Source organism: Bison bison, unplaced genomic scaffold (assembly GCF_000754665.1).
Source record: "Bison bison bison isolate TAMUID 2011002044 unplaced genomic scaffold, Bison_UMD1.0 scf7180017864163, whole genome shotgun sequence".
Taxonomy (NCBI): domain Eukaryota; kingdom Metazoa; phylum Chordata; class Mammalia; order Artiodactyla; family Bovidae; genus Bison; species Bison bison.
The window spans coordinates 10,624,295-10,648,727 of NW_011494735.1; the positions used below are offsets into that span (position 1 = coordinate 10,624,295).

Sequence of the window (24,433 nt, forward strand, 5' to 3'; positions counted from 1 at the left end):
GGAGGGAGGAGGGAGGAGGGTTCAGGATGGGGAGCACGGGTATACCTGTGGCGGATTCATTTCAATGTTTGGCAAAACTAATACAATATTGTAAAGTTTTAAAAATAAAATTAAATTTAAAAAAAATAAAAAATAAAAAACAAACAAAAAAAACTAAAAAAAAATTTTAAATTTTAATTTGTTGTTGCTGAAAATGTATAAAAGCATGTCTCAATTAATAACTGATAACTCAAGGTATTTTACGGTACCTTCCAAATAACAGTGTGCCACGTTGAGTGCTGTAATAAAGTTCCATGTGCACCAATTGTTGAAAACAGAGTTTGCCCTGCACTCTTCCGGACAGCAGGACGGGGATCTACACATAGTTCACCCAATTTTGCATAAAGACACAACCACAAGCAGTCAAACGGTGGTGCAGGGTGGAATGGCCGATTCAAAACCACGCCTTTTTCTTCTGCCTGCTTTTGCTGTGCTGCCTCTTCTTTATTTAATTCCTTTTCAATAGTTTCTCCTCTTTGAAAAAAATAATCTGAAATATTCCACTAAAGAGCCAAGGAGAAAAATATCTATTCAGAGATTTTTATTTTAAACACATAGATATGCAACAGATAGATTTTCAGAATAAAACTTAAAAGCAATTACTTCAGAAACTCTTTTCCTAACAGAATGGATTTAATGAAAATATCTCTTCCTCTGTCAAGTTTATCTATCTCATTTCAGAATTTCAGAGTGCAACCTTTAATTTTTAATTTTTTTTAAAAATTGGATTTAAAATTTAAATTTTATGTTAGTATCAGTAGAGTCAACTGATTTCTCTTGTATGTACCATTATTTGTTTCCTAAATCCTCCCATAACAAATCTTATATAAACCAAATTTCAGCTCAACAGATCAAAATTATTCCACATATTCAGCTCTTAAAGAATTATTTCTTAAATAATATTACTTAACCCTTCATACAGTATGTTTGGCATGTACTTAAAAGTCATTTAAATGATTCCTCCAGAGTCAAAAGCACACTTGCTTAGCACTCACTCTCAGTTGCAAACAGTGATTTCTAGATTATATAAGAAAGGCAATCATACTTACCAATAAACCTATTGAAGTTAAACTAATATTAAGTTCTTGGTTATGAAGTCCAAAGCTACCTGCAACATCTACAACTATTTGCAGGCAAGTGCAAGGCATTGTTGGTAGAAAATCTGTCACAACCAACTGAAGACACTGGAATGCTGTTCGTATCAAGGATTCTCTGAAAAACAAAAGAAAATCTATATTCATGTATTTAAGAGAAATGGAAGGAAAAATACATACATTAATTTGAACAAATCAAAATTTTATCTTAAAATTGGAACAAGAAAATCTTCTCTAACATAGTACTCACATAGTACTTCAACATTTACATAAATGTAAAAAAGATATGCTTAATTAAAATAATTAACAAACAAAAATAAAGCAGCTCAGGGGCATAAGAAAAGCAGTAAACTAAAAAAGGAAAATATGTATTAATACCATATTATTTTTATTCTGCATAAACCAGCCAAACAAAATTTAGACATTGAATGAGAAAGGGAAAGTTTGTTTGATGGATTTTTCTTATTGTAAGAACCTTGTATTCATATATAAATGATAAAGAAATAGCAATTTTTCCATCCTTCCAAAATAAAAGTGAGCCCTAATGATTCCCTACAGCCCCCTGGGAGTAGGGTAAGGAAAACTATTTTAGATCATAAACTTAAGCAAAAAAGGCATACATAAAAAATTTATGATCATTTCATAATTTTAGGCAGAATTCCCTTTTCCTATTACTTTTTGGATGTTAATTTTAAACACTTACCCTTGATCATTTCTGATCGCTCCCATAACTCCCAGCACTAATGGCCATCCAGGTCCAAGACTATCTCCTTGACTCTGAAGAATCTGCAGCACACACTCTAATTGCTTGAGTCGTATATCTGGATGATTAATATTTGACATCTCCTTTAATGGGTTCAATAAAAGCAATTGCAGCCTCTGAAAAGAAGGTAAGAAGCTAATCAGCGAAGTTCCAGAATATGGAAAGGTTCTACTATTGTCTTTCAAGTTTAAATTCACCTTCACTCAGACTGCAATGGTAAAAAGAAATTTTTTAGTAAAATAAATATCAAAAATGATTTCTTTAACAGTAATCATTAGGATTATCTTGTCATCTAAGTCTTTTTTTAAAAAAATAATTTAATTAATTAATTTATTTTTGCTGTCCTGGGCCTTTGTTGCCGTACGGGCTTTTCTTTAGTTGCAGCGTGAAGGGGCTACTCTCTGGTTGCAGTGCATGGGTTTCTCACTGTGGTGGCTTCTCTTGTTGCAGAGCATGGGCTCTAGAACACACGGGCTTCAGTAGCTGCAGCATGTGGGCTCAACAGTTCCAGCTCCCATGCTCTAGAGCACAGGCTCAGTAGCTGTGGCCCATGAGCTTAGTTTCTCTGCAGCATGTGGGATCTTCCCAGATTAGGGATTGAAACCGTGTCTCCTGCATTGGCAGGTGAATTCTTTACCACTGAGCCACTGGGAAGCCCCATAAGTCTTTTTAAATTTTTTATGTTTTAGCCACAGAAGTAACATGTGGGAGCTTCGTTCCCCAACCAAGGATGGAACCCACCCCTCCTGCATTAGAAGCACGGATTCCCAATCACTGGACTTCAGGGAAGTCCCTAAGTCTTTTATTTTAATAACAGAAAATAAAAATCTATCTTCAAGATACTATATTTCAGGATAAATAGGGAGTAACCTGATGTTAAAAGGTATTAAATCTACAGATCCATATACAAATGAATCTCACTATAGAAAATATACCCTATATATTTAGCTCTATTTGGAGAGAAGAAAATAATTTCCAATTTTCAAAATTTCATTTACTCTATTAATGTGTACCACATGTATTTAAATTTAAGTCTCAATACTCCTAAAAATGAACTAGCAGACAAAGAGGACACAAAACCACAAAATTTTTTTACTGTTAAAAAGTGAAAAAAGTACTTTGTTCTACTCCTTTAGTATTTGAAAGCACCTGCCTTAGCTTTAGTTTTCTCTCCAAGGATACATTTAGTTGGTTCACTGACTGAACAAACATATTAAGCTCTTACCATGTGCCAGGTATTAAGCTGGATGCTAAGACTATATACATGGACAGGGCTTTACAAAAAAATTAGACTGCAATAGGAAAAAAATATGCAATCACTAAAATGTAAGCTATAAAAATTAAGGAGCTTTTCTGTCTTGTACATCATTCTGTTACAAGAGTTAAAATACTGCCTGGCATATAGTATGTACCCAATAATTATTTGTTGAGGAAATTTGCAGAATACATCCACATACACTACAGTAAGATAGTAAGGGCAATGTGAATGGCTATTAAATGCCTCATTCCTATTCAATCTTTAAACAAAACTTTGGTGGGCTTTTTAAAACTGTATAAGATATATGTGAATGATTATGGGAGTCAGGAAAAAGGATTCACAACAAAAGAAAACTCTGAAAGTATAAAATAACCTTTAAAATTATTTAAAAATAAAAATCTATTTTATTGTGCTTGCCTCTTCTGCCACTTGTTTCTCCCCATATAAGGGCTTCCCAGGTGGCACAATGGTAAAGAATCCACATGCCAATGCAGGAGACACGGGTTCAATCTCTGGGTAGGGAATATCCCCTGGAGGAGAGTATGGCAACACTCCAGTATTCTGGCCTGGAAAACTTCATGGACAGAGGACCTTGGAGGGCTACAGTCCATGGGACCACAGAGAGCTGGACATGGCTGAGTGACTAAGCACGCAAGGGTAATGAGTAGGGGGAAGAAAAAAAAAAAAAAAAGACAGGTAAGGACCAAAGGAAAAGAGGCTAACAAAGTATGAAGACTTAGCACTGCATGAAGAAGGAATCTTCTAGATGGGGAGACCAATTCTAGGTAATTTATTACTTAAGTTTAGTGCTATTATAAGAAAATTTAAAAAATTTTTAATATAGATAATCCTGAAAATCCAGGATTATCAACCTTCTGTAAGAGATCCATGGCCTACAAATAAAGTTACATATGGGAAAGGATGACTTTAAGTAATTTTAAAAAAGGTTCTTTCTTTTACCTGGTTTTGTGAAAGTGGAGGATCATGGTTAAATGTTAATCCTGCTTTAATAAGTGAAGTTAAGGCTTCTGCTCCCCATTCTCTCATTCGAGAGTTTGGATGCTGGCACACCTAAGGGTACATACATATGGAACAAAAATTAATCTTTAATTTGTATACTTAAGCTATACATCACACATTAATTTAAGAAAAACTAAAACATTGCATTTCATACTCTTTCACATTTAAAAAATCATATAAAATGTTTGTCAATAAGGGTTGAAGAAATTATGAAAATATACAAAATGTAAGTAAGCTTACCTTCTGAATACGAGGCAAGAGGAAGCAATAAAGAGATAGAAGATAAAAGATGAAACTAAACAACTCACAGAAAAGAAACGATTTCATAAAAGTAAATGATGTCACCAGAGTAAACAGAAGAAGCAGACACTAAGGTTCCTAATCTGCTCTATCTTCATAATCAAATACTTAGCTAAAATTTTAAAAACATATTTTTTGCCATTTGATGAGAATTCCATAATGAAGAAATGTATATATTCTATAATAGCTCATTAAAATAATCCCCAAAAAATGGAGGGAAAAAGAAGAAAGGACTTTTTTTTACTAAAAACAGTACCCTTCTCAGATTACTAAAATAATATGAAACAATGAGGGCAACTGAAACCTAAACTGCTCATGAACATGTATTTGACAGAAGCAGTTGTCAATAAGAAGCAACCAAGTATTCACATTCACTCAAGTTTGAATACAAATCCAGACAAAATGCCCTGCTACTATCTATAATTAGTGATACTGAGGTTTTTTCCCTTTTGTAGAAATGTTACCTCATAATCACAGGGAAGTCTGTAAAGGAGCAGTGTCTAATACTAAGTCTCAGTCCTAATTGCCTTGAAGTTTTAGAACCAGCTGAAGCTGAGGGGATCAAAAGAGTATATAATAAAAGAAAGGGGACCCAAACTAACAGGTGAAGGAGACATCAGAGATTTCATTGTTATAGCACTCATTTTTAGTCATAAAGTCTTCAACCTATTCCTTTACCAAAATGATTACTATAAAACTTTCGTCCCTGATAAAATATAGAGAGAGAAGTACAAGAAAAAATGTTAATGCTGATTTTTCTTATGGTTATACAGCATCACTAATTCACTGTGTAAGTCTTTATTATAAATAAAAAGTAAATATAATAAAGAAACAGAGGTTACCTCAAGTAGATGGCCAGTTAGAGGTCTCCATAGAATTTCTATACGGTGCATGTTAACTAGACCAGTTTCTAACAATTTGGCAACAGCAAAAAGAGATGGTTCCTAGAAGAAAAACATATTTTTTATATCATAAGGAGAATTAGAGTATTTCAACTGTAAACCAAACTGAGAAACTGTAAAGAACATGACTATAATTAATATACTTAATTAATTTGAAATAAATATGACATAACCTCAGTTATCATATTGACAAGCCTTTCAGTCCACCCTCAAGCATCTAAAAAGTGTTAGTTGCTCAGCTGTCTCCAACTCTTTGCAACCTCATGACTGTAGCCTGCCAGGCTCCTTTGTCCATGGGATTCTCCAGGCAAGAATACTGGAGTGAGTGGTGGTGGGGGTGGTTTAGTCGCTATGTCGTGTCCAACTCTTGCGACCCCATGGACTGTAGCCTACCAGGCTCCTTTGTCCATGGGATTCTCCAGGTAAAAATACTGGAGTGGATTGCCATTTCCATCTCCATGGGATCTTCCTGACCTAGGGATCAAACCTGGGTCTCCTGCATTGCAGGTGTATTCTTTACCATCTGAGCCACCAGGAAGCCCTCAAGTATCTAATATGACTCCTAACTGAAAAATTTGGTTGGGAAGAGACTGCTTTAGTGGGGAAACTTTGAAAATTCAAAAACTATACCAGACACACAGAATGTGTGTCTTCTGACCAAAATGAAAGAATTTTGCTATGGACTGAATTGTGATCCGCCCCTCCCACCCTCCAACACTGCTCCCAAACTTCCTATGCTGAAACTAACCCTGAGGGTGATGACATTTGGAGATAGGGTCTATAAGAAGGTAATTCAGGTCAAATGAAGTCCTAAGGGTGGGGCCCCAATACATTAAGTTTAACGTCCTCATAAGAAGAGACACCACACAGCTTGTGAGCTTATGTGCACTCCATTTCCCTCTTCCTCCCCCTTTTCCCTTCCTTCCCCTCTTTCCCTGCCATGTAGGGACACAGTAAGAAGTCAGGCATCTTTCAATCCGGAAGAGAGTCTACACAAGAGCTGACCATGCTAGCATCCTGATTTTGGACTTCTACCTTCTAGAATTATGAGAAAATTAATTTCCATAGTTTAAGTTACCCAGTCTATAGTATTTTGTTATGGCAGGCTGAGCTAACTAATATACATTCTTATTAGTAAAGTCTTCAAATGCTTAGGTTTTATATGTGAATATCAGGAAAAATGAAGAAAAAACAAAAACAAAGGTAACAGACACCAGGGGAAAGAACAATGATGTCAAGAAGGAGGAGGTAAAGGTTGTCAATTTAGACCCTAATAAAAGAGTTGCAGAGAAAGAAGACAAACCACTTTCCTCAGTCACTGGCATTTCAACAACAGAAAGCGAATCAGTATACTTCATAAATAGCTGAATTACTCAGTCCATGTGTTAGAAGAACAGTTTCAGTAAAAAGTTCAAAGGGCAACTATCTCTAATCCAATTTTAATAGAGATAGTAAAACATACTTAAATGTAGACTAAGCTGACTAGAATTATGAGAATTTTTTGATAAACAGCTGTAGTACTTCAAATGGAGACAATGCATTAGAAAAAATAGAAGCCAACTGAAATTTTAAAAGTAAATTATGAGCATAATTTTATAATTTTTAAGTAAAAAGATTTTGTAATGACTCTATACACAATGTTTTTACAGTACTGATAAAAATCTAAAACGGAAATGTGTGAAATTATCTTTTTTTTCTAGTAAAAACTGTTGAACAAGTACCCTGAGGTTTTAAGTGTGGTCAGATTGACTCTTCCTGCCTGTGCTAACACTATAAGTACCCTAAAAATTAGTGTACTAGAAAGAACCTCATCATTCTAGAGACAATATGATACAGTAGTTAAGACTGATGCCTATGAATTTTTAACATCTCAACATTACCACTTAATAGCTATGTAACCTTGAGTAACTTTTTTTTTTTTGAAGTATAGCTGATTTATGATACTAGTTTCAGTTGTACAACATAAAGTTTCAAACTTTTTACAGATATTATTCCACTTACAGTTATTATAAAATATTGGCTATGCCATACAATATATCCTTGTGCCATACGATATATCCTTGTCACTTACTTGTTTTATATATAATAGTTTGTACCTCTTAATTCCCTTATTTTGTCCTTTCCGCCTTTCCTCTCTCTCTGGATGTTTCATTATATTCATTAGCTTTTTTTTTTTAATTTTAGATTCCACATATAAGTGACAATAAATAATATTTATCTTTCTCTGACTTATTTTACTAAGCATAATATTCTCCAGATCCATCCACGTTGCTGCAAATAGCAAAAATTCACTCTCTCGTGCTAACTTTTTTAAACTATAAAATGGAGATAATAATATACTGAAATGACCTCTCGTGTTAGAAAGTGCCTGGCACATAGTAAGTCTCTATACATGTTGCCCTGTATTATTTCCTCCTTTCCCTCCTCTTTATTCTAATGAGGATACACAGGAATCACACAGCATTTAAAAGTATATGTCCAGACCTCATATCCAAAGATTCTTGTATCCATGAAGCTTGGTATGTGGTCCTAACTACTGCATTTTTAAAAAGTGCTATACCTGACTTTGATGCACACAAAGTTAAAGCCACAAGTGAAGTGGTTATAAGAATGGAGCTCTGGAATAAGACATATGTGGATTCAAATTCAAGCTCCACCAATTACTAAACAGGTGACCCCAGCAGGGTATTTAAGCTATTTTTCTATTTTATCTCTAAAAAGCAGTTACTACTGAACCTGACAGAGTTGTTTTAAGTGATTAAACAGAAATACATAAGTTAGTATCTGACATACAACAAAGATAACAGCTGTTTTCTTATTTCTGTTGTTGATATACTCAGTTTGGCAGTATGCCTGCACAAGTGTAATCAACACTGCCCCTTCTAAGGAAGAACTTGAAAGCTTTACCATCAGCTACCTCAACACATTAGCACAAATTCCTGAAATGAGGACCAAAAATGAGACGACTGCTGACTGTAAAACCACATCTTAAAGGACAGTGATATATATATTTTACTCCCTAAGCTATTTAACTCACTCAGAATAGCTGACAGTGATAAACTATTCTGACTCTCTCATCACCTTATCTGGCACATTATCCATAAGCCAAGTGGTTTACATGCTCTTTGAAAATAGAAATTTCCTTTATATTTTCTAGCAGAGTGTCATGTACATAGCAAACATACTGTACTTTGTTGAGTGAATACATAAATTCTCAAGTCATTACCATATAAACTTGCTCAGATTCAGTTAAGGTATCTATTAAAAATATTACATTGTTAAGAATTAATCTTAAGGATGTAGGATTACTGAAAGTAGTATTAAGAATTTGATTACCTCACAGTATATTATCCTTGCCTTGATTTGGAGCAAGCTATAACAGATATTTTCAAACACCTGCATGTTTATATAATTCTCTAAGTATGTACCATAATATATAAAACTCTGCTCTTTAAGATCTTTTTGGCTAATCTTTAAATGACTCACATGAGCCAAGATGACAAGCTACAATACACAGGATTATAATTAAGGATTAGGCAAATAATGTAATTTTAGTTCCTACAGTTGGATATTAAATAAACCACAAGCTGCATTCTCTGCTTTTCTAATCATTTTCTGGGTAACTTCACTTACTTGTAAATGGTCCAACTAATATATTTATTAATCTTAAAATGTAGAGAGAATTTTAAATAATTTCTAAGGTATCAATAAACCCAAATATTCTCGTGTTTTCCAAGTTTAACAGAAAATGGTAGAGTATAAGAAGAAATGTTCTCAAAAGTACTGCTTGATTCATTTAATCAATAAGCAAAGCAAAAATTTAATTTTCAAGGTAGGGAGAGTCATTACCCTCAGAAAGAAATGACTAGCTCCTTAATTTCCACCCCATGAAGGCAAAAGAAACTGAGACATATTTTCCTTGATTTAAAATGTGCATTGCCACAATCATAAATTGTAATCATTAGGATTACTAATTTGTGGAACACATTTATAAATGTGATGTTCAATTTTTCTTTATAGAAATATTTTTTAGAATATTCAGTGCACACAAGTGGACACAATTTAAAATCATGATACATACTGGCACCAGGGAGGCCAACTACTGGCACACACCACAAGCCAAAAAGTATCCTCTTCACTCTCCCTTCAACAAACCACCATAAATGTAAAAACTCAAAAGAGCAGGGCTAGCCTACAAGGTATTGTTCCCACTTGTAAAACACTAAGATCCTAATAAATATACACCTTATTCAACAAAATAATATCTCATATTTAACACAGAAAAGAAAGAATATCACACCTTATTATTTCCATAGGCCATATCCATGGCTTCTAAGGATAAGGAACAAAGTGCATTTATTAAATGGTGCAATGATACGTCATCAAGATACCTAAAATAAAAATGAAGAAATAAGATATTCTCATCTAACATATACAGCTAACAATAATGTTTGTATCAATTTTAAAAACTGACTCTTACTGTGAACTTTCAAACAGTCTTGAAAGTATATTGGAAATCACTGGTAAATCTGTCATCACTGCTGTTGTCAGAACCTAAGAGAAGAAGAAAAGTGAATGTAACATATAAACATTCTGCAAAATACTAACTGAGTAAGAATGACCAGAGCTTACTGTACTGGGCCCTTCAACAGCTCTCCCAGGTTTCAAGGCACCACCACTACTAGGCTTTAATCCCAGAATCCATACAAGATGCTGTAAAATTAAAAAAAAAAAATCAGAACACAGAAATTTATAAACTTAAAAAAATTCTAATAACTAAAACTAAAATCAGACTAGGTATCTAATACCTAAACTGAAATTAGTAATTAACATTCATACAAAATACTCATTACATCAAGCATAGGCAGTAGAACAGGCCATTATGAGAGACATCCCATCACTTCATATAATGTGAGCCACGTCTTTTTTCTTTTTCCAACTTGCCCTTTTTCATACTTACTGCCTATTCAGGCCTGCCCAAAGCACTGATAGACACTGGTGACTTTAACTGATAGCACTTAGATATACAACACTGGCCTCTGACCCAGAGGCTACAACATACCTGTAGAGTTGCCAAGACAAGTTGCCATGATGTCCCAAGAACAGCCCCATGGCAGTGTGCCAAGTTAAGTAAAGTCCTCATACACTGGATATTTTTGGAAGTCAGCTGTATTTAAAAAGGATATTTTTGTAAGAACTGCTATGCATTCTCAAAAATTTAAACTTATAAAAAGTACTATCATATACAAATATTTTTTCATAAAAAACAAAAATTTTAATAAAAGAGGCTTGGATGATTTTGTACAGAACAAATTTATTTGATTAAAAGCTGTGCTATCACAGTTGATTACAACAATGTCACTCTGTATTTATCTAGTTTCTTCTAAAAGTATCATTCAGATAAAAGAAAGAAAGAAAGTATAATGAAAAATTTTGAGAAACACACAAAAAAGGTACAAAAGGTGTCCTTGATAGTTAATTGGTATTAATTGGTTACCAAACAAAGAAAAAGTACTTTACCATTACTGTCCCTTGAGGCTGGACTGCTAGTGGTTGACCCACTGCTACAACTTGCTGGTGTGATTCACTTGACGGACTGATCATCATAACACTCTGGCCCTGGATGGAATATGCTAGAACACAAAGGAAAACCTAAATAATTAAAATATACTTTTCATCCTCTACTCAAAGCCATGTTACATTTTAGAACATTAATTTGATCAAACTAAGTTCAACTATGACATTTATTTAGTTTCCTATTATCCATATGCAAACATTTTAAAAACTCAAGAGGTGAAAAAACAAGTTAAGCAAATATTAAGTAATTTTCTAAAGCAGTTTAACAAATTATAAAACTTTGATAACTGCCTCATAAGCAAAATAGAATTCAGGACACTTAGTATTTTAAACATACATTCCCAGTAAACTTTTCTACTTAGAGACCAATACTCACATTTTCAGTTTGAAAACTGGATAGCCCATTGAAATTTACCTATATTACATGTAACAAACTTGAATGTTTTTAAGTATTCAACAAGAAAAAAATATTTTCTGAATGTCAATCTAAGTGGTGGCAAACATTACCATTCTACTAGTTCTATTTAAAAAACAAAACAAAAAGACCCAACCATTCCCATTTCAGTAGTATGCTAGAGTTTTACAAAGGACTTTCAGATATTATCTTCTTTTATCCTCACAATTATTATTTAAAATTAGTATTATTCTCCCTACTCCTACCTCCATTGTTTCAGTAAGATGGAAGAAACTGAGGCTCAGGGACATTAACTTCTCGCAGAAGTCAGAGTCAGGGAGTAGAAAAATAGAGGCTTGAACTCAGAATTTCTATAATCTATTCTCTACATTATGTCACAGCACCTGATGAACAGAACTCTAAAGAAGCTGAAGTCTTACATTTGTTCGAAAGTGTGGCTGCAGTGGTGGTATTCAACACAGTAAGAGCATAATGGGGAGGCAGGGAACCTTTGCATATTGCAGTTATAAAAGCATCTCTTGAAGTTACAAGACCCAGTCTTCCACAAAGAGCAGCCATGGTCAGTTCAGCTTTTAAAATATTCTCAGTAGCAGCTTCATCTGTGCTGAAAAGATAAAGTATTTTATTTAGTATGATTACTTTTAGGTATGCTGCCAAATGAAATTAGGTAGTCAGGAAAGTTTTAAGAAAATCTATTTTAAAAACTCAAAATCAATCTACTTTAAGGAATTTTAACTAATAAACATCTGAAAATATGAACTGGATAAAAGCAATTTATGACACACACTCTGATTCAAAGAAAATAGTGAAGAACTCAAAGATATAACTTAAAAATATCAAACATTTTAAAATCAGCAAATTCCATGATTCTGAAGAAAAACATAAAAGAAATTGATTAATATAATTATCTTAATTTTAAGTAGTAAAGCTTAAAATGAAAAAGGCATTCTGTAATTTTTGGATTGTATTTTCCATTATAACATGATGGAAGAGGGGCATGGCAGAAAAATAATAATATTCTAAAAACATAAAAAACTAGTATTAGGAAACAATTCTCAGGATAAATTTAAATATACACTTTAAAATGGTTTGTTGCTTTTTTTTTTTTTTTTACCTGTCACATGCAATATAAAACTTATAAAGACTTAATACCTGGCATCAAGAAGGAGTGACAGTGCAGCAAGCAGACCACACCAGCAGGCATTCACCATTTCTTCCCAAACAGCTCTACTAACTTAAAGGAAACACATACAATATTTAATGATAATTACAAATGTCACAGCACTTGACAACATGTCAAATTCTAAAATCCCCCTCATCACTTGATAATATAGCAACTATTCAAAAAACACCTCTGCTGTTAAATACTAAAGCTATAACCTTTAATATATATCTGAATAAATGAAAATTTTAAAACCACACTAGTTTCAGAATCCAAGAAATCTTTTTTTTTTTTTTTGCCACATCACATGGTTTGTGGGATCTTAGTTCCTAACCACTGGGCCACCAGAGAATTCCCAAGTCTTAAAACTAAGTTGTCTTAAAATATCAATAATAAGATCTTTCTGTATACTGACTGATACCTTTAAAATATACATATAAAATCAGTTCCTATTCCCTTCCATTTCATTGGGCCAAACTTTCAGCCTATGCAACCAGCTGGCAGTACGAAACTGTAATAAGCAAGCCCAGCCAAGAGACTGGTTATACACACTGTAAACCATACAAATGAGCAAATACATTGAGTAAAATAGGATCAAGTTTCTCACTGCTGGAGAAGTAAACACCAAAAATGGCAAGTTACAAGTACATCATATAGTATTAAACTAGAATTAGAAAATTGGGTGTGTCCTCATGGTATTTAAAATAGATATATATTTTTTAAATGTACAGAAATATGTGCTCATATATGTGTGTATTTCCTATTCAAGCAGCAGGAAGCATATCTAGTGTCCATATGTTAGTTTATAAATACTGCTCTCCACTAAAATGAACTAGGGCTCCGTGGAAAAATAACTTATCCCTGGATTATACAACAAAAATCCAAGATGAGCTTAGAGCAGTTTGCTGTATCAGACAGTAAAGCAGTGGTCAGAAAACAACAAAAGAACTAGTGATGATAAAAGGACATAGGAGCCAGCATGAAAGGGATCCCATATGGCCATGTCGCAGATAATTGAGTGTCAAATCAAATAATGACAATCACAGATTGTATTGATAACACTTTGAAAAAAATAGGAATACAAGGGTCTGTACTAATATAAATAAACACATGAAAGAAAATAAATCAGGAAGGGAAAGCTCTCCTAGATGTCTCAAAGTATTTCTACACAAAAATTAACTAACTTTACACTGAAGAAAGGATGCAGACATCACATTAACCAAATGATAAAAGTTAACAACACTGGTGTATAGCACAGCAACATTTCTGTGGCAGCTCTGCCAAAAATCAATCTATTATATCTAATTACGATGAAACGAAAATAAACCCAAGTTGACTGGCCTGTCTCTTCAAAAATGTCAAGGTCATATAACATGGAAAAATTAAGGAATTGTTCCAGACTTAAGAAGGGTATAGAGTCATGGAACTGAACTCAACATGTAATCCTAGACCATAACAGACATTACTGGGGCAAAAGACAAAATCTGAAGGACATCTGGATTCGATGACATATTGAACTGATGAACATGTCAGAGTCGGACACGACTGAGCGACTGAACTGAACTGATGCTAAATTTCTGATGGTGACTATACTGTGGTTATGTAGGAAACTGTTCTTATTTTTAGAAAATACACTTTAAAGTATTAAGGGGTAATGGGGAATTATGTCTGAAACTTTTTCTCAAATAGTTCAGAAAAAATATGCTGATATATATATATATAGAAAAATAATGCAAATATGGTAGTGTTAACAGTTGGGATAGCATAGTGAAGAGTATATGGAAACTATTATTTTTCCAATTTCTCTAACTTTAAAATTATTCCAAGATAAAAATTTAAAATATAGAATCATAATAAATATACCTATTTCCTTATCCATCTGGTCTGATGTCGACTGTAATTCTTGCTGTTCTGATGACTGTGTAGGCGAAGAAACTGCTTCTGTGGTAGTAGTCTGACATTCTGTTTCAACTTCTCCTAACTCTCCTTCAATCATATTAGTGATTCCACGTACAAGGTCTAGCAAACAGTGGAATGCCACGGACATAGCATAACCCTCTGGTATAGTTGGGGGCTCAACTTTGTCCAACATCTCTAGGCTGAAATTATGAAAAAAATCAGGTATTTAATGAGAAGCCACAATAATGAAAATACATAAAAATCTATTTCCATAATTTGTACATTACAGAAACTAAGATTAATAGCAAAAGTAAATGGCCACCACTAGATCTGCTTACTTTGAAGAATGGTTCCATAATGGTATTCTAAGAAACTGATTAGAAAAGTTAAGGCCTGACCAGTGCCATAACTGATAATAATAATAGTTTATTTTTTGCCTCTCCAAGTTGTGCCAAGATTTTCATTAATTGTTGACATCAGAAAAATAAACACATATACAGAACAGAAAAAGACAAACAGATTACAAAACCGTCTCAAATTCTGACTTAAGTGCTTTTAAAATAAGGTGTATATAAAAGGGTAAACAAGGACCTACTGTAGGTCTTATAGCACAGGGAGCTATATTCAATATCTTGCAATAATCTAAAATGGAAAAGAATCTGAAAAGGAATATATATATTCCTTTTGTATATTCCTTGTGTATGTATATATACATATATATATTTATGTGCATCACTGAATCATTTTGCTGTATACCTGAAAATAACACAATATTGTAACTTAACTATAATTTTTAAAAGGAAGTAAATAAGGTGCTATAAAATCAAATCAATACTATAAAGAAGAAAAAATTTTTTCATACTAGGGAAAAGCATTACTGTGAAACAGCCAGCACATTTGTCTTCCTATCATCTTAGATACAACCTGTCAATAAGGTAAGATAATATTTAGAGCATCAGTATGTCACATTCAAATTTTAGAGCAAGTTATACTCCATAATTTGGAGAAGGAAATGGCAACCCACTCCAGTATTCTTGCCTGGAAAATCCCATGGACAGAAAAGCCTGGTGGGCTACAGTCCATGGGGTCGCAAAGAGTCAGACACAACTCTGTGTCTAGCGACTAACACACACACACACACACACACACACACACACACTCCAAAATTAGGACATAGCTTTCAGAAGGAAAGATGAAAATCTTCTGTTTTAAATCATAAACAACAGGGAATTGTTGCTTTAAATTCCTTAAAACTGAAGAAAGAATAATTCAATGAGGAAAGAACTACTGGATATTCACATTAAAAAACAGTGGTGTTGGAGCTCTACCTCATACCTCACTGACTCATACCTCATTGACTCAAAATGAACCAGTGACCTAAATGTAAGAGCTAAAGCTAAAAACTCTTAGAAGAAAACACAGGCAAAAATCTTCATGACTTCGAATTATGAAATGGTTTGTTAGGTATGATACTGAAATAAGCAACAAAAGAAAAAAAACAGATAAACTGAATTCATCAAAATTGAAAATTAATATGTTTCAAAGGACACTATCAAGAAAATGAAAAGACAATCTATAGAATATGAGAAAATTTTTTCAAATCATATATCCGATAAGGCACTAGATCTTGACTATGTTAAGAATTTCTACAACTCAATAAAAAATAACAACTCAATTAAAAAGGAGCAAAGGATTTGATAAGACATTTCTCCCATGATGATATATAAATGGCCAATGAGCAAATCAAAGAGATGCTCAATGTCATCGGTCATTAGAAAATGTAAATTTGAAATACAGTAAGATAACACTTACCCACTAGGACAGCAATAATCAAAACACAATAACAAGTATTGCTGAGGATGTGGAGAGATTTAAACCCTCATACATTGTTGGTGAAAATGCAAAATGGTATGGTCATGTGGGAAAACAGTTTGGCAGATCATCAAAAAGTTAAACGTGGAGTCATTATATGGGACCCAGCAATTCTACTCCAGGTATATATATATTCAAGAGAAATGAAAACATATGTCTATGCAAAAACTTGCAGGCAAATACTCATAGCAGCATTATCCATAGGCAAAAATGGAAACAACCCAAATGCCCATCAACCGACAATCAACAAACATATGGCATAATCATATGGTGAACTATTATTCAGCCACAAACAGCAAGTACTGATACAACCTGTAACATGGATGGACCTTACTCAACATTATGCTGAGTTAAAGAAGCCTGACACGAAAGAGTATTATATTATTTCATCCATATGAAGTATCCAGAATAAATAAACCAATAGAGACAGAAAGTAGATTAGTAGTTACTAAAGGGTAGGAAAGGAGATTGGTGACTGACTGTTTAGAGATATGGGTTTTTCTTCTGGAGTGATGAAAAAGTTCTGAAATTAGATGGTGCTTATGGTTGCCTAACTTTTGAATATATTAAAATCATGAATTGTAAACTACAAAAGGCCAAATTTTATCTTATGTTACTTACATCTAAAACACAACCAAAATTATTAAAAATCATTATAAGAAAAGCAATTTCCAATCTCAAGTTCTAAAGGTTTCCTAATCATAATCAATATTAGGTAAGGTAGGAAGTTTACAAAGATGAAAAACTCAGAATAAACAATAAAAACACCTATATATACCTATCATTTACTGAGAAATTCAGTCTGGGACACTAAGTTTTGCTTTTTTTAATGTATCTTATTTAACTCCTCACAAAAAGCCTGAGAGATACAGACAATGAAACTGCAGACAATGACACAGTTATCAGCAGTTTTTAACTCAACTCTTACTATGTTGCTGCTGCTGCTGCTAAGTCGCTTCAGTCGTGTCCGACTCTGTGCGACCCCATAGATGGCAGCCCACCAGGCTCCGCCGTCCCTGGGATTCTCCAGGCAAGAACACTGGAGTGGGTTGCCATTTCCTTCTCCAATGCATGAAAGTGAAAAGTGAAAGTGAAGTTGCTCAGTCGTGTCCAACTCCTAGCGACCCCATGGACTGCAGCCTACCAGGATCCTCCGTCCATGGGATTTTCAAGAGTACTGGGGTGGGGTGCCATTGCCTTCTCTGTATTTAGTAGCAGAACTAGTTAAAATTCAAGACTCTTAATTGATGAGGATCAACAAACAATTTGTTTTAGAATTTTATTAATAAAAAAGAAATTCTACAATTTGGCCAAGTATTTACTCTCCTTTGTTTTTATCTTTCTTCCTGTATCATTATCTTTATGCTTTCCTTTTAACTGTGTCTTTGCTTAATCTTATTTCCCCAAATATATCCTTTCTGTTCCTACCTTCAATGTGTTTACTTTCTATGCCTTTATAACTTGCTTTTTTTTTCCAAACAGTTAATCACTACCCAAAGTGATACTGTATGTTTATTTGTGTCTTTACTGACTACCTCATTTGCCAAAACATCAGGTCCATAAGAGCAGCAATTTTGTTCTATGTTGGGATTGTTTCAGTTTAAAAAAACAACCCAGAGAAATGAGTAAGGTAAATTATTAATATCTCCTTCACTGCTAGAAATCTGATTCTTTTACAACTTGATATTCTAGTACACTGGAGTATACACCAGGGGCTTCCCTGGTGGCTCAGTTGGTAAAGAATCCGCCTGCAATGTGGAAGAGCTGGGTTTGATCTCTGAGTTGGGAAGATCCCCTGGAGAAGGGAATGGCTACTCACTCCACTATTCTGGCCTGGAGAATTCCATGGACTGTACAGTCCATGGGGTTGCAGAGTTAAGACACTACTGAGCAACTTTTACTTTTTTACTTTCTTTACTTTTTTACTTTCTTTTTCTTTTTACTTTTTTGCTTTCACTTTTACTCCAGTATACTCAAATTATTAGTCTTTACAGCAAGGCAAAGCGTACATGAGACATTAGTAATTTTAATGTCTTTTAAATGACTAAGAGTAACAATATTTCAGTCTTCCATGATTCTTTACTTTTACAATTTCAGGCAAAATAAAAAGCTGCACAGTAAAGTATCATTGTGATAAATTCACGATTTAAACTATTCAGAGATTCTGCTTCATACTTTGAGTCTTGATTTATTGTCACTGGAATAATGTTTTAATTACACATATCAACTGCAGCTGTTTAATCGCTAAGTCGTGTCTTACTCTTTTCGACCCCATGAACTGTACAACTTCCTCTGTCCGTGGGATTTTCCAGGCAAGAATACTGGAGTGGGTTGCCATTTACTCCTCTAGGCAATCTTCCCAACCCAGGGATCTGACCCACATCTCCTGCCTGGCAGGTGGATTCTTTACCTGAGCCACCTGGGAAGCCCTTATGTGTATCAGTTACTCAAAATATATTAATTAACTGCCTCACAGTTAACTGTGGCAATGTTAAACATATATAGTATTGCTTGCTTTATCTATGTAAGCACTAAGTTTGCTATCTCAGTTCATTAAGGTTTAAGAAAAAATCAACAATACACAGCTGAATATTTTAAAAACTGTTGTTAAACTAAAAAGGGCTAATGACAAAAATTTTGAAATAACACATGTGGAATCCATTAAACACTTTAATTAATTCACTAAAAGTTCTGTGTTAAACCCAAAAAGTGTAGTCAGTTAAACACTTAACTGTTTTCACATATAAAGTCCTGAAAGGTAGATATATCACTACTCCCATTTTATAGTTGAGGACACTGATATTTTTAAATAGGTAAACTAATTTGCTGAGAGTCACTCAGTATCAGAAGACCTAAGTCCACAAGGCCTGAAATCAAACCACACAGTTAAACTGAAAAGTCATATGGAACAAGTGAGTACGTCTTAAGTAAAGAAACCACATTGTTTTATAATGCTGTTAACTGTCCTCAAGTAGAACAAAAGAAAACAAACAAAATCCAGTCATAGATAAAATTCTCAAAAGATAACAGAAGAAAATTACTTCTTAAATTTGTTAGAAATAGTATGTCTAAAATTTTAAGTATAATGCAGAGAAAAATACTTTAGTATAAAATATAAACTCCATTCCTTACAAAATAATGCTACTACTACTTACTATGTTGCTTTAGCACTGCCTTGTACTGTTACAGTCAGAATAGGTATCCAAGTTCCTCTATATTCAAATGCTGGTAGCAAAGTAACACCTCCACCAATCCCCAACATTCCTGAGTTAGCTGGTGCTGAGACAGGGCCACCTGAATTATTGTTACCTGTCAGACAAGGGAAAGCAATCAAAGATACCAATTTACTTAAGTACAAATCTGTAATATTCAAACACCTGTTCAGTTTTTTTTAATATTATGCTGTAAGAATGGACACTGCGCAAATAAATGAAATTCATCAATCCTATTTTGGTTACTAGAGCATCTCCTGGTCTACCCAAAACACCACTTCCTTCTTTATATCAAAGGTACTAATAAGTAAAAATACTGACAAACATTGTAACGTATTTTTTGTTAAATCATCTTTTAGTAGAGGTAGGAATAAAGAATAAAAAAGGCCACTAATCAGAAAGTTAAAAATGAAAGTGAAAGAAGTTAAAGGGAACAAGAAGTTATACACTGATTTCCAAACTTAAATTATGTTCACCTGTTACATTAAAAGAAAGACTGATAGATACTACCCTAGTAGTAACCACACTCTTTAAAGAGAGGCACCAAATGAAGATTCTTCTAAAATGAAAATTAGTACCTAAACTTGTGTTCATATGTGATGAGAGGAACTGAAAGTATATGAGAAGAAAATATATTCTAGAAAGAAATAAACACAGCTACCTCGGTGTGATCAAATTACTCTTTAAGTGTAAGTCTTTATACTTATATATAAAATATAAAGAAATATAAAATACTATAAAGTAAACATATATAATACTTAGGTAACCCAAATTTCTCTAGTCAGAGGATTTCGATCAGTATCCGCTCAGAATAGTGAATACTGTAAATTATGGCAGGATATAAAAACCAAAATGTGACTTAGCCTTTACCAGCTTGATTTGTTGCAGCAGGATTTCCGGTAGGAGGGACAAGAAACAAGGACTGGATAAAAGATCCCAGTGCATTCACAATATCACGAAAAACCTTGGTAGAATGCTGTTTCATATCATAGGACTGACAAAATGACCTGTAAAATAATTTTAAATGTTTCTAGAGAAAATATATATTAAATTTTTTTACATTTTTTAACAGAAAATAATGGTGATCAATCAGTCTCAACGCTATACTTAAAACTTCTTCATTATACTTGAGTGACTTTACTAACTCTGGACAAAGGTTCAGAATAAGGTCAGTGTCCTAAAAATATTATCTTGGTCGTATTAACTCAGTAAATTCAACTGACAGAAATCACTAATCACACTTTTTGTCCATACCTACACCCCTCTATATACATACTATATACAATTTTCTTTGTTTAGAAATCATTATTTGGAAATAAATAAACTTTCCCTAGTAGCACAAATATTAACCTATCCATTTAACAAAATATTGCTGAGGTTTTACCTCAACAACTGAGGCTGCACACAAAGTCTATGTATTGATTCCACTGCAACAGCTCGTAGCCACTGTGGTTTATCTGCATCCAGAAATTTCACCAGAAGTGACAGAAATATTTCACATTCAGTTACCTAAAAAAATATAAGATTTTTAATAATATTTCTTTAAATCTAAGAATAAGTTACATTCTTATTCTTAACTTAGTCCTATGGACAAACCAAATACAACCTTTTAATTTTAAATAAATTATGATCCTTAATGGGCAGTGGAGAAAAATAAGTAGTTATATATGGAAAAGATAACAGTCAAAACAAGCAGTGTCTCTCTAAATAGATCCTCAAAAACTCACCCTACTGATCTTCTAACTTCGTTAATCTTTTATCCCTATTCTTTAGAAAGCACACTGCACCATCAGCCTGTCCTCATTCCTGGAACACAGCATGCATCAGGTATGCTCAAGCACCCTTCAGTATACCAAAACATTCTTCATATGATCTTATGCTGCTTAGGAAACAAAGAGGCAATAAGCCAAAGAATGTTTAGCATATATTTTCCAGTAGGAAAACAAGAAGGAACTTGTGGCAGTTGACAGGTGTAAGTTTATATAATAAAGTACTCAGAACAAGGCTAGGTACATGGTGTTGCTTTATTAACTACCAGTTTTTACCTTTGGTATTAAACCAACTCCTCTGCAAGCTGTTTGTAAATTAGTAATGCCATTTAAAGCATATTTCTGACATTATTCATTAAATGTCTGATAACTGAATGAACAAACAAAAAGTAACCAGTTTATTCAAAGGTTAATGAATTGTTTCTGTTATATATTTGTTGAGGACACACTGGACCTCATGGAGGTAAGAATTAACTTGACACTGTGGTTGCTAGGCCAAACTGAATCGTACTCCTACACCAAGGACAGCAGGTTACTGAACGTTTCAGTTGGGGGTGCCCCAAAATGAGTGAGCATAATGTGGGGCAAGGAATTTTGAGACTAGAGTAGCCCTCAGGATTTTAGCCCAAAGTCTCAGCAGCTGGTATTTTCTGACTTTTAGGTAGATGCTTTAAAAATAGAACATTATCATGAGGATAATGTCGGAGGGATAACTAAAAACAGTATAATCCTTAGACTGCTATGACTGGGAAGTCACAGGCAGAGGTTTGTGACTGCCCTGAACTTGATATGGTTGAAAAGCAGTAGGATCTTAAGTCACATGGCTCAGCTTCTTTATCCACCAATTTTGATGATAACAAGCCAGGTAATCTTCTTACAAATAAAGGATAAAAGAACCTGCACCTTGCTGAGAACTCAAATGAGAAAAATGAAAGAGTAGAAATGCCCCTAAACATGGCAAAGTGACGTGCAAATATACACAGTGCTTATTATTTTTTTCTAAATAAAACTACTCCCTTTTATTAAAGAACTAAAAAAGAAAGAACCATCCTAGTGGCTCCCTGGGCAAGAGTTATATCTACTGAACAATTTTAACATGAGTAAGTCCTTCAAAATGTATCTTATCTGTTTTAGAGTAAAAGTGGAATTTAAAAGTGGTGGTAGAATTGAAGGCTCTTAGGTTATACAGCCAGAAAATAAAGTATCTCAGAAACATCAAGTATATAAAAGCAAAACAAATTTTTAAAAAATAGTTGGCTGCATGGGGTTTTTCACTTGCAGCATGCAGGATCTTTAGTTGTGGCACATGGGATCTAGTTCCCTAACCAGGGATCAAACCTGGGCCTCCCGCATTGGGAACCCAGAATCTTAAGCCACTACATCACCAGAGAAGTCCCATCAAGGGAATTATTAATGTTACAAAACTTGCCTTGAAGAGTTTTCTTTCATTTCCTCTCCTATGAAGAAAGTGACTACAGTATAAATCAAACACTCAATTTTATACTATAGCCACTAAAATCTTGTGATTTGGGCAAAAGGGAGAGACTTTCTTCTGAGGACTGGAGCTTTGTTCTCACTTCCTCCCTTCCTGCCAAGTGTGAAACTCTGACCAGAAAGGTAGTGGCTGGGGACAATGAATTGCTCTCAAGGGTATCAATGGAAGGTGCCTTATGAATCTAAGTTAAAGCTTTCCCCCAAGAGGTTGCACTTGTATGAAACAGGTATCTGTGGCCCACGTCCAATTCTTGTGGCACAAAGGTATTTCGTGAACACCATCGTACTAGCATGAAGGGTGATGAATGTTTCTGAATTCCTATAGTCCTTTGGTACCAGACAATAGTCAAGAAACAACTGATTTTAAGATGAATCAAAGTCATCCTGGTGGAAATTCTCATCGAAATATCACATACATGTCTGTTAGGGACTCAAGTATCTAAAATAACTGTATGCTTAGAAGACAATGAAGAAAGTCTTGGAGAATATTTAAATGCAAGAGTCTATTTACCAGGGGCTGTTTAGTATTAACAACCTTATAGCTAGTGGATTTGTTAGTGATAAGATCCTTTGTGAGAGAAATATATATATATATATATACACACACACACACAGAGGTGGAAAATGAATTTACCCAAGTCAATTTAGCTAATACATTCCTTTTTAAAAGCACTAAGTCAAAGGCAAAAGAGAGAGATGCTAGACACTAATAATTAAGTTTAGTAAATTCCTTAAAGGTACCTTCCTAAAAAAAGACATCTGGGCATGGAGCCTAAGCATATTAAAAGAGCAGAAGAGCACCTAACTCAGATGATAGAATGTGGAAAGAACATGGTGCACTGGCTACATTATATCTGTACCTGAATGACTGGAGCATTCTTATTTCTTCTGATCACTCGACATATTAACAGAAGATGAGTTATCTTTACACTCCTGAGCTATTATACAGAGTAAGATATAAGCTAGTGAATACTGGGGGAGAACACTGATTCTTCAGTGTAGTGGTTCCCAAAGTGTGGTCCATGGACCCCTCAGACCAGGGGTCCCTCAGACCATTTCAGGTCATCTGTAAATCACACTATTTTCATAATAACACTAATATATTACTTGCCATTTTTAATGTATTGACACCTATACTGATGATTCAAAACAATGATGGGTGCTTTAGCAAGATTCAAGGCAGTAGCACCGAACTATACTAGAGTCATTGTATTCTTCACCATTACATACACTTAATAAAATTAAAAGAGTATATTTCACTTAAGGACCACAAGGACAATGAACAAAAATAAAGTAACAAAATACTTGTTATTGATAATTATTAAGCCATTGATTATTTAATAATTAAATCAATTATTGATTTTATTAACTCTGATCCACACATGCATGTATTTATAATTTTCTGTGTATTTGTCACAGCAAGTACACATGAAGTACTTTTGCTGTGTATCAAAGTAAAGTGATTGTCTGAAGGAAAAGTACAGCTGCAAACTGACCTAGTCGCTTTTTTTCTCCTATAGAGACCATTTTAACTAAAAGAATATATGGCAAATTATGACTATTTATAGACTTATGTATACTGTAGACATTTTCTCAAAATTTAACAAAATAAGCTTGTCACTTTTGGGGAAACAACTGACAGTATTTATTGTAAATG

At 33.9% G+C, this 24,433-nt stretch overlaps 1 protein-coding gene across 5 annotated transcripts in view; it reads right to left on the reverse strand.

Annotated features, from left to right (window-relative positions):
• Positions 1-24,433, reverse strand: part of MON2 (MON2 homolog (S. cerevisiae)) — a 112,011-nt gene that overhangs the window by 42,849 nt on the left and 44,729 nt on the right. For all 5 annotated transcript variants that reach the window (XM_010841600.1, XM_010841599.1, XM_010841598.1 and 2 more), the window contains 16 exons: positions 20,898-21,022; positions 20,384-20,520; positions 19,457-19,610; positions 14,394-14,629; positions 12,521-12,602; positions 11,788-11,972; positions 10,897-11,009; positions 10,439-10,543; positions 10,009-10,089; positions 9,857-9,930; positions 9,677-9,767; positions 5,317-5,418; positions 4,115-4,225; positions 1,837-2,012; positions 1,089-1,251; positions 249-542 (listed from right to left, as the gene is read on the reverse strand). In XM_010841600.1, the coding sequence (XP_010839902.1) occupies positions 249-542; positions 1,089-1,251; positions 1,837-2,012; positions 4,115-4,225; positions 5,317-5,418; positions 9,677-9,767; positions 9,857-9,930; positions 10,009-10,089; positions 10,439-10,543; positions 10,897-11,009; positions 11,788-11,972; positions 12,521-12,602; positions 14,394-14,629; positions 19,457-19,610; positions 20,384-20,520; positions 20,898-21,022 (2,229 nt within the window). The remainder of the gene's footprint in view (positions 1-248; positions 543-1,088; positions 1,252-1,836; positions 2,013-4,114; positions 4,226-5,316; positions 5,419-9,676; positions 9,768-9,856; positions 9,931-10,008; positions 10,090-10,438; positions 10,544-10,896; positions 11,010-11,787; positions 11,973-12,520; positions 12,603-14,393; positions 14,630-19,456; positions 19,611-20,383; positions 20,521-20,897; positions 21,023-24,433) is intronic.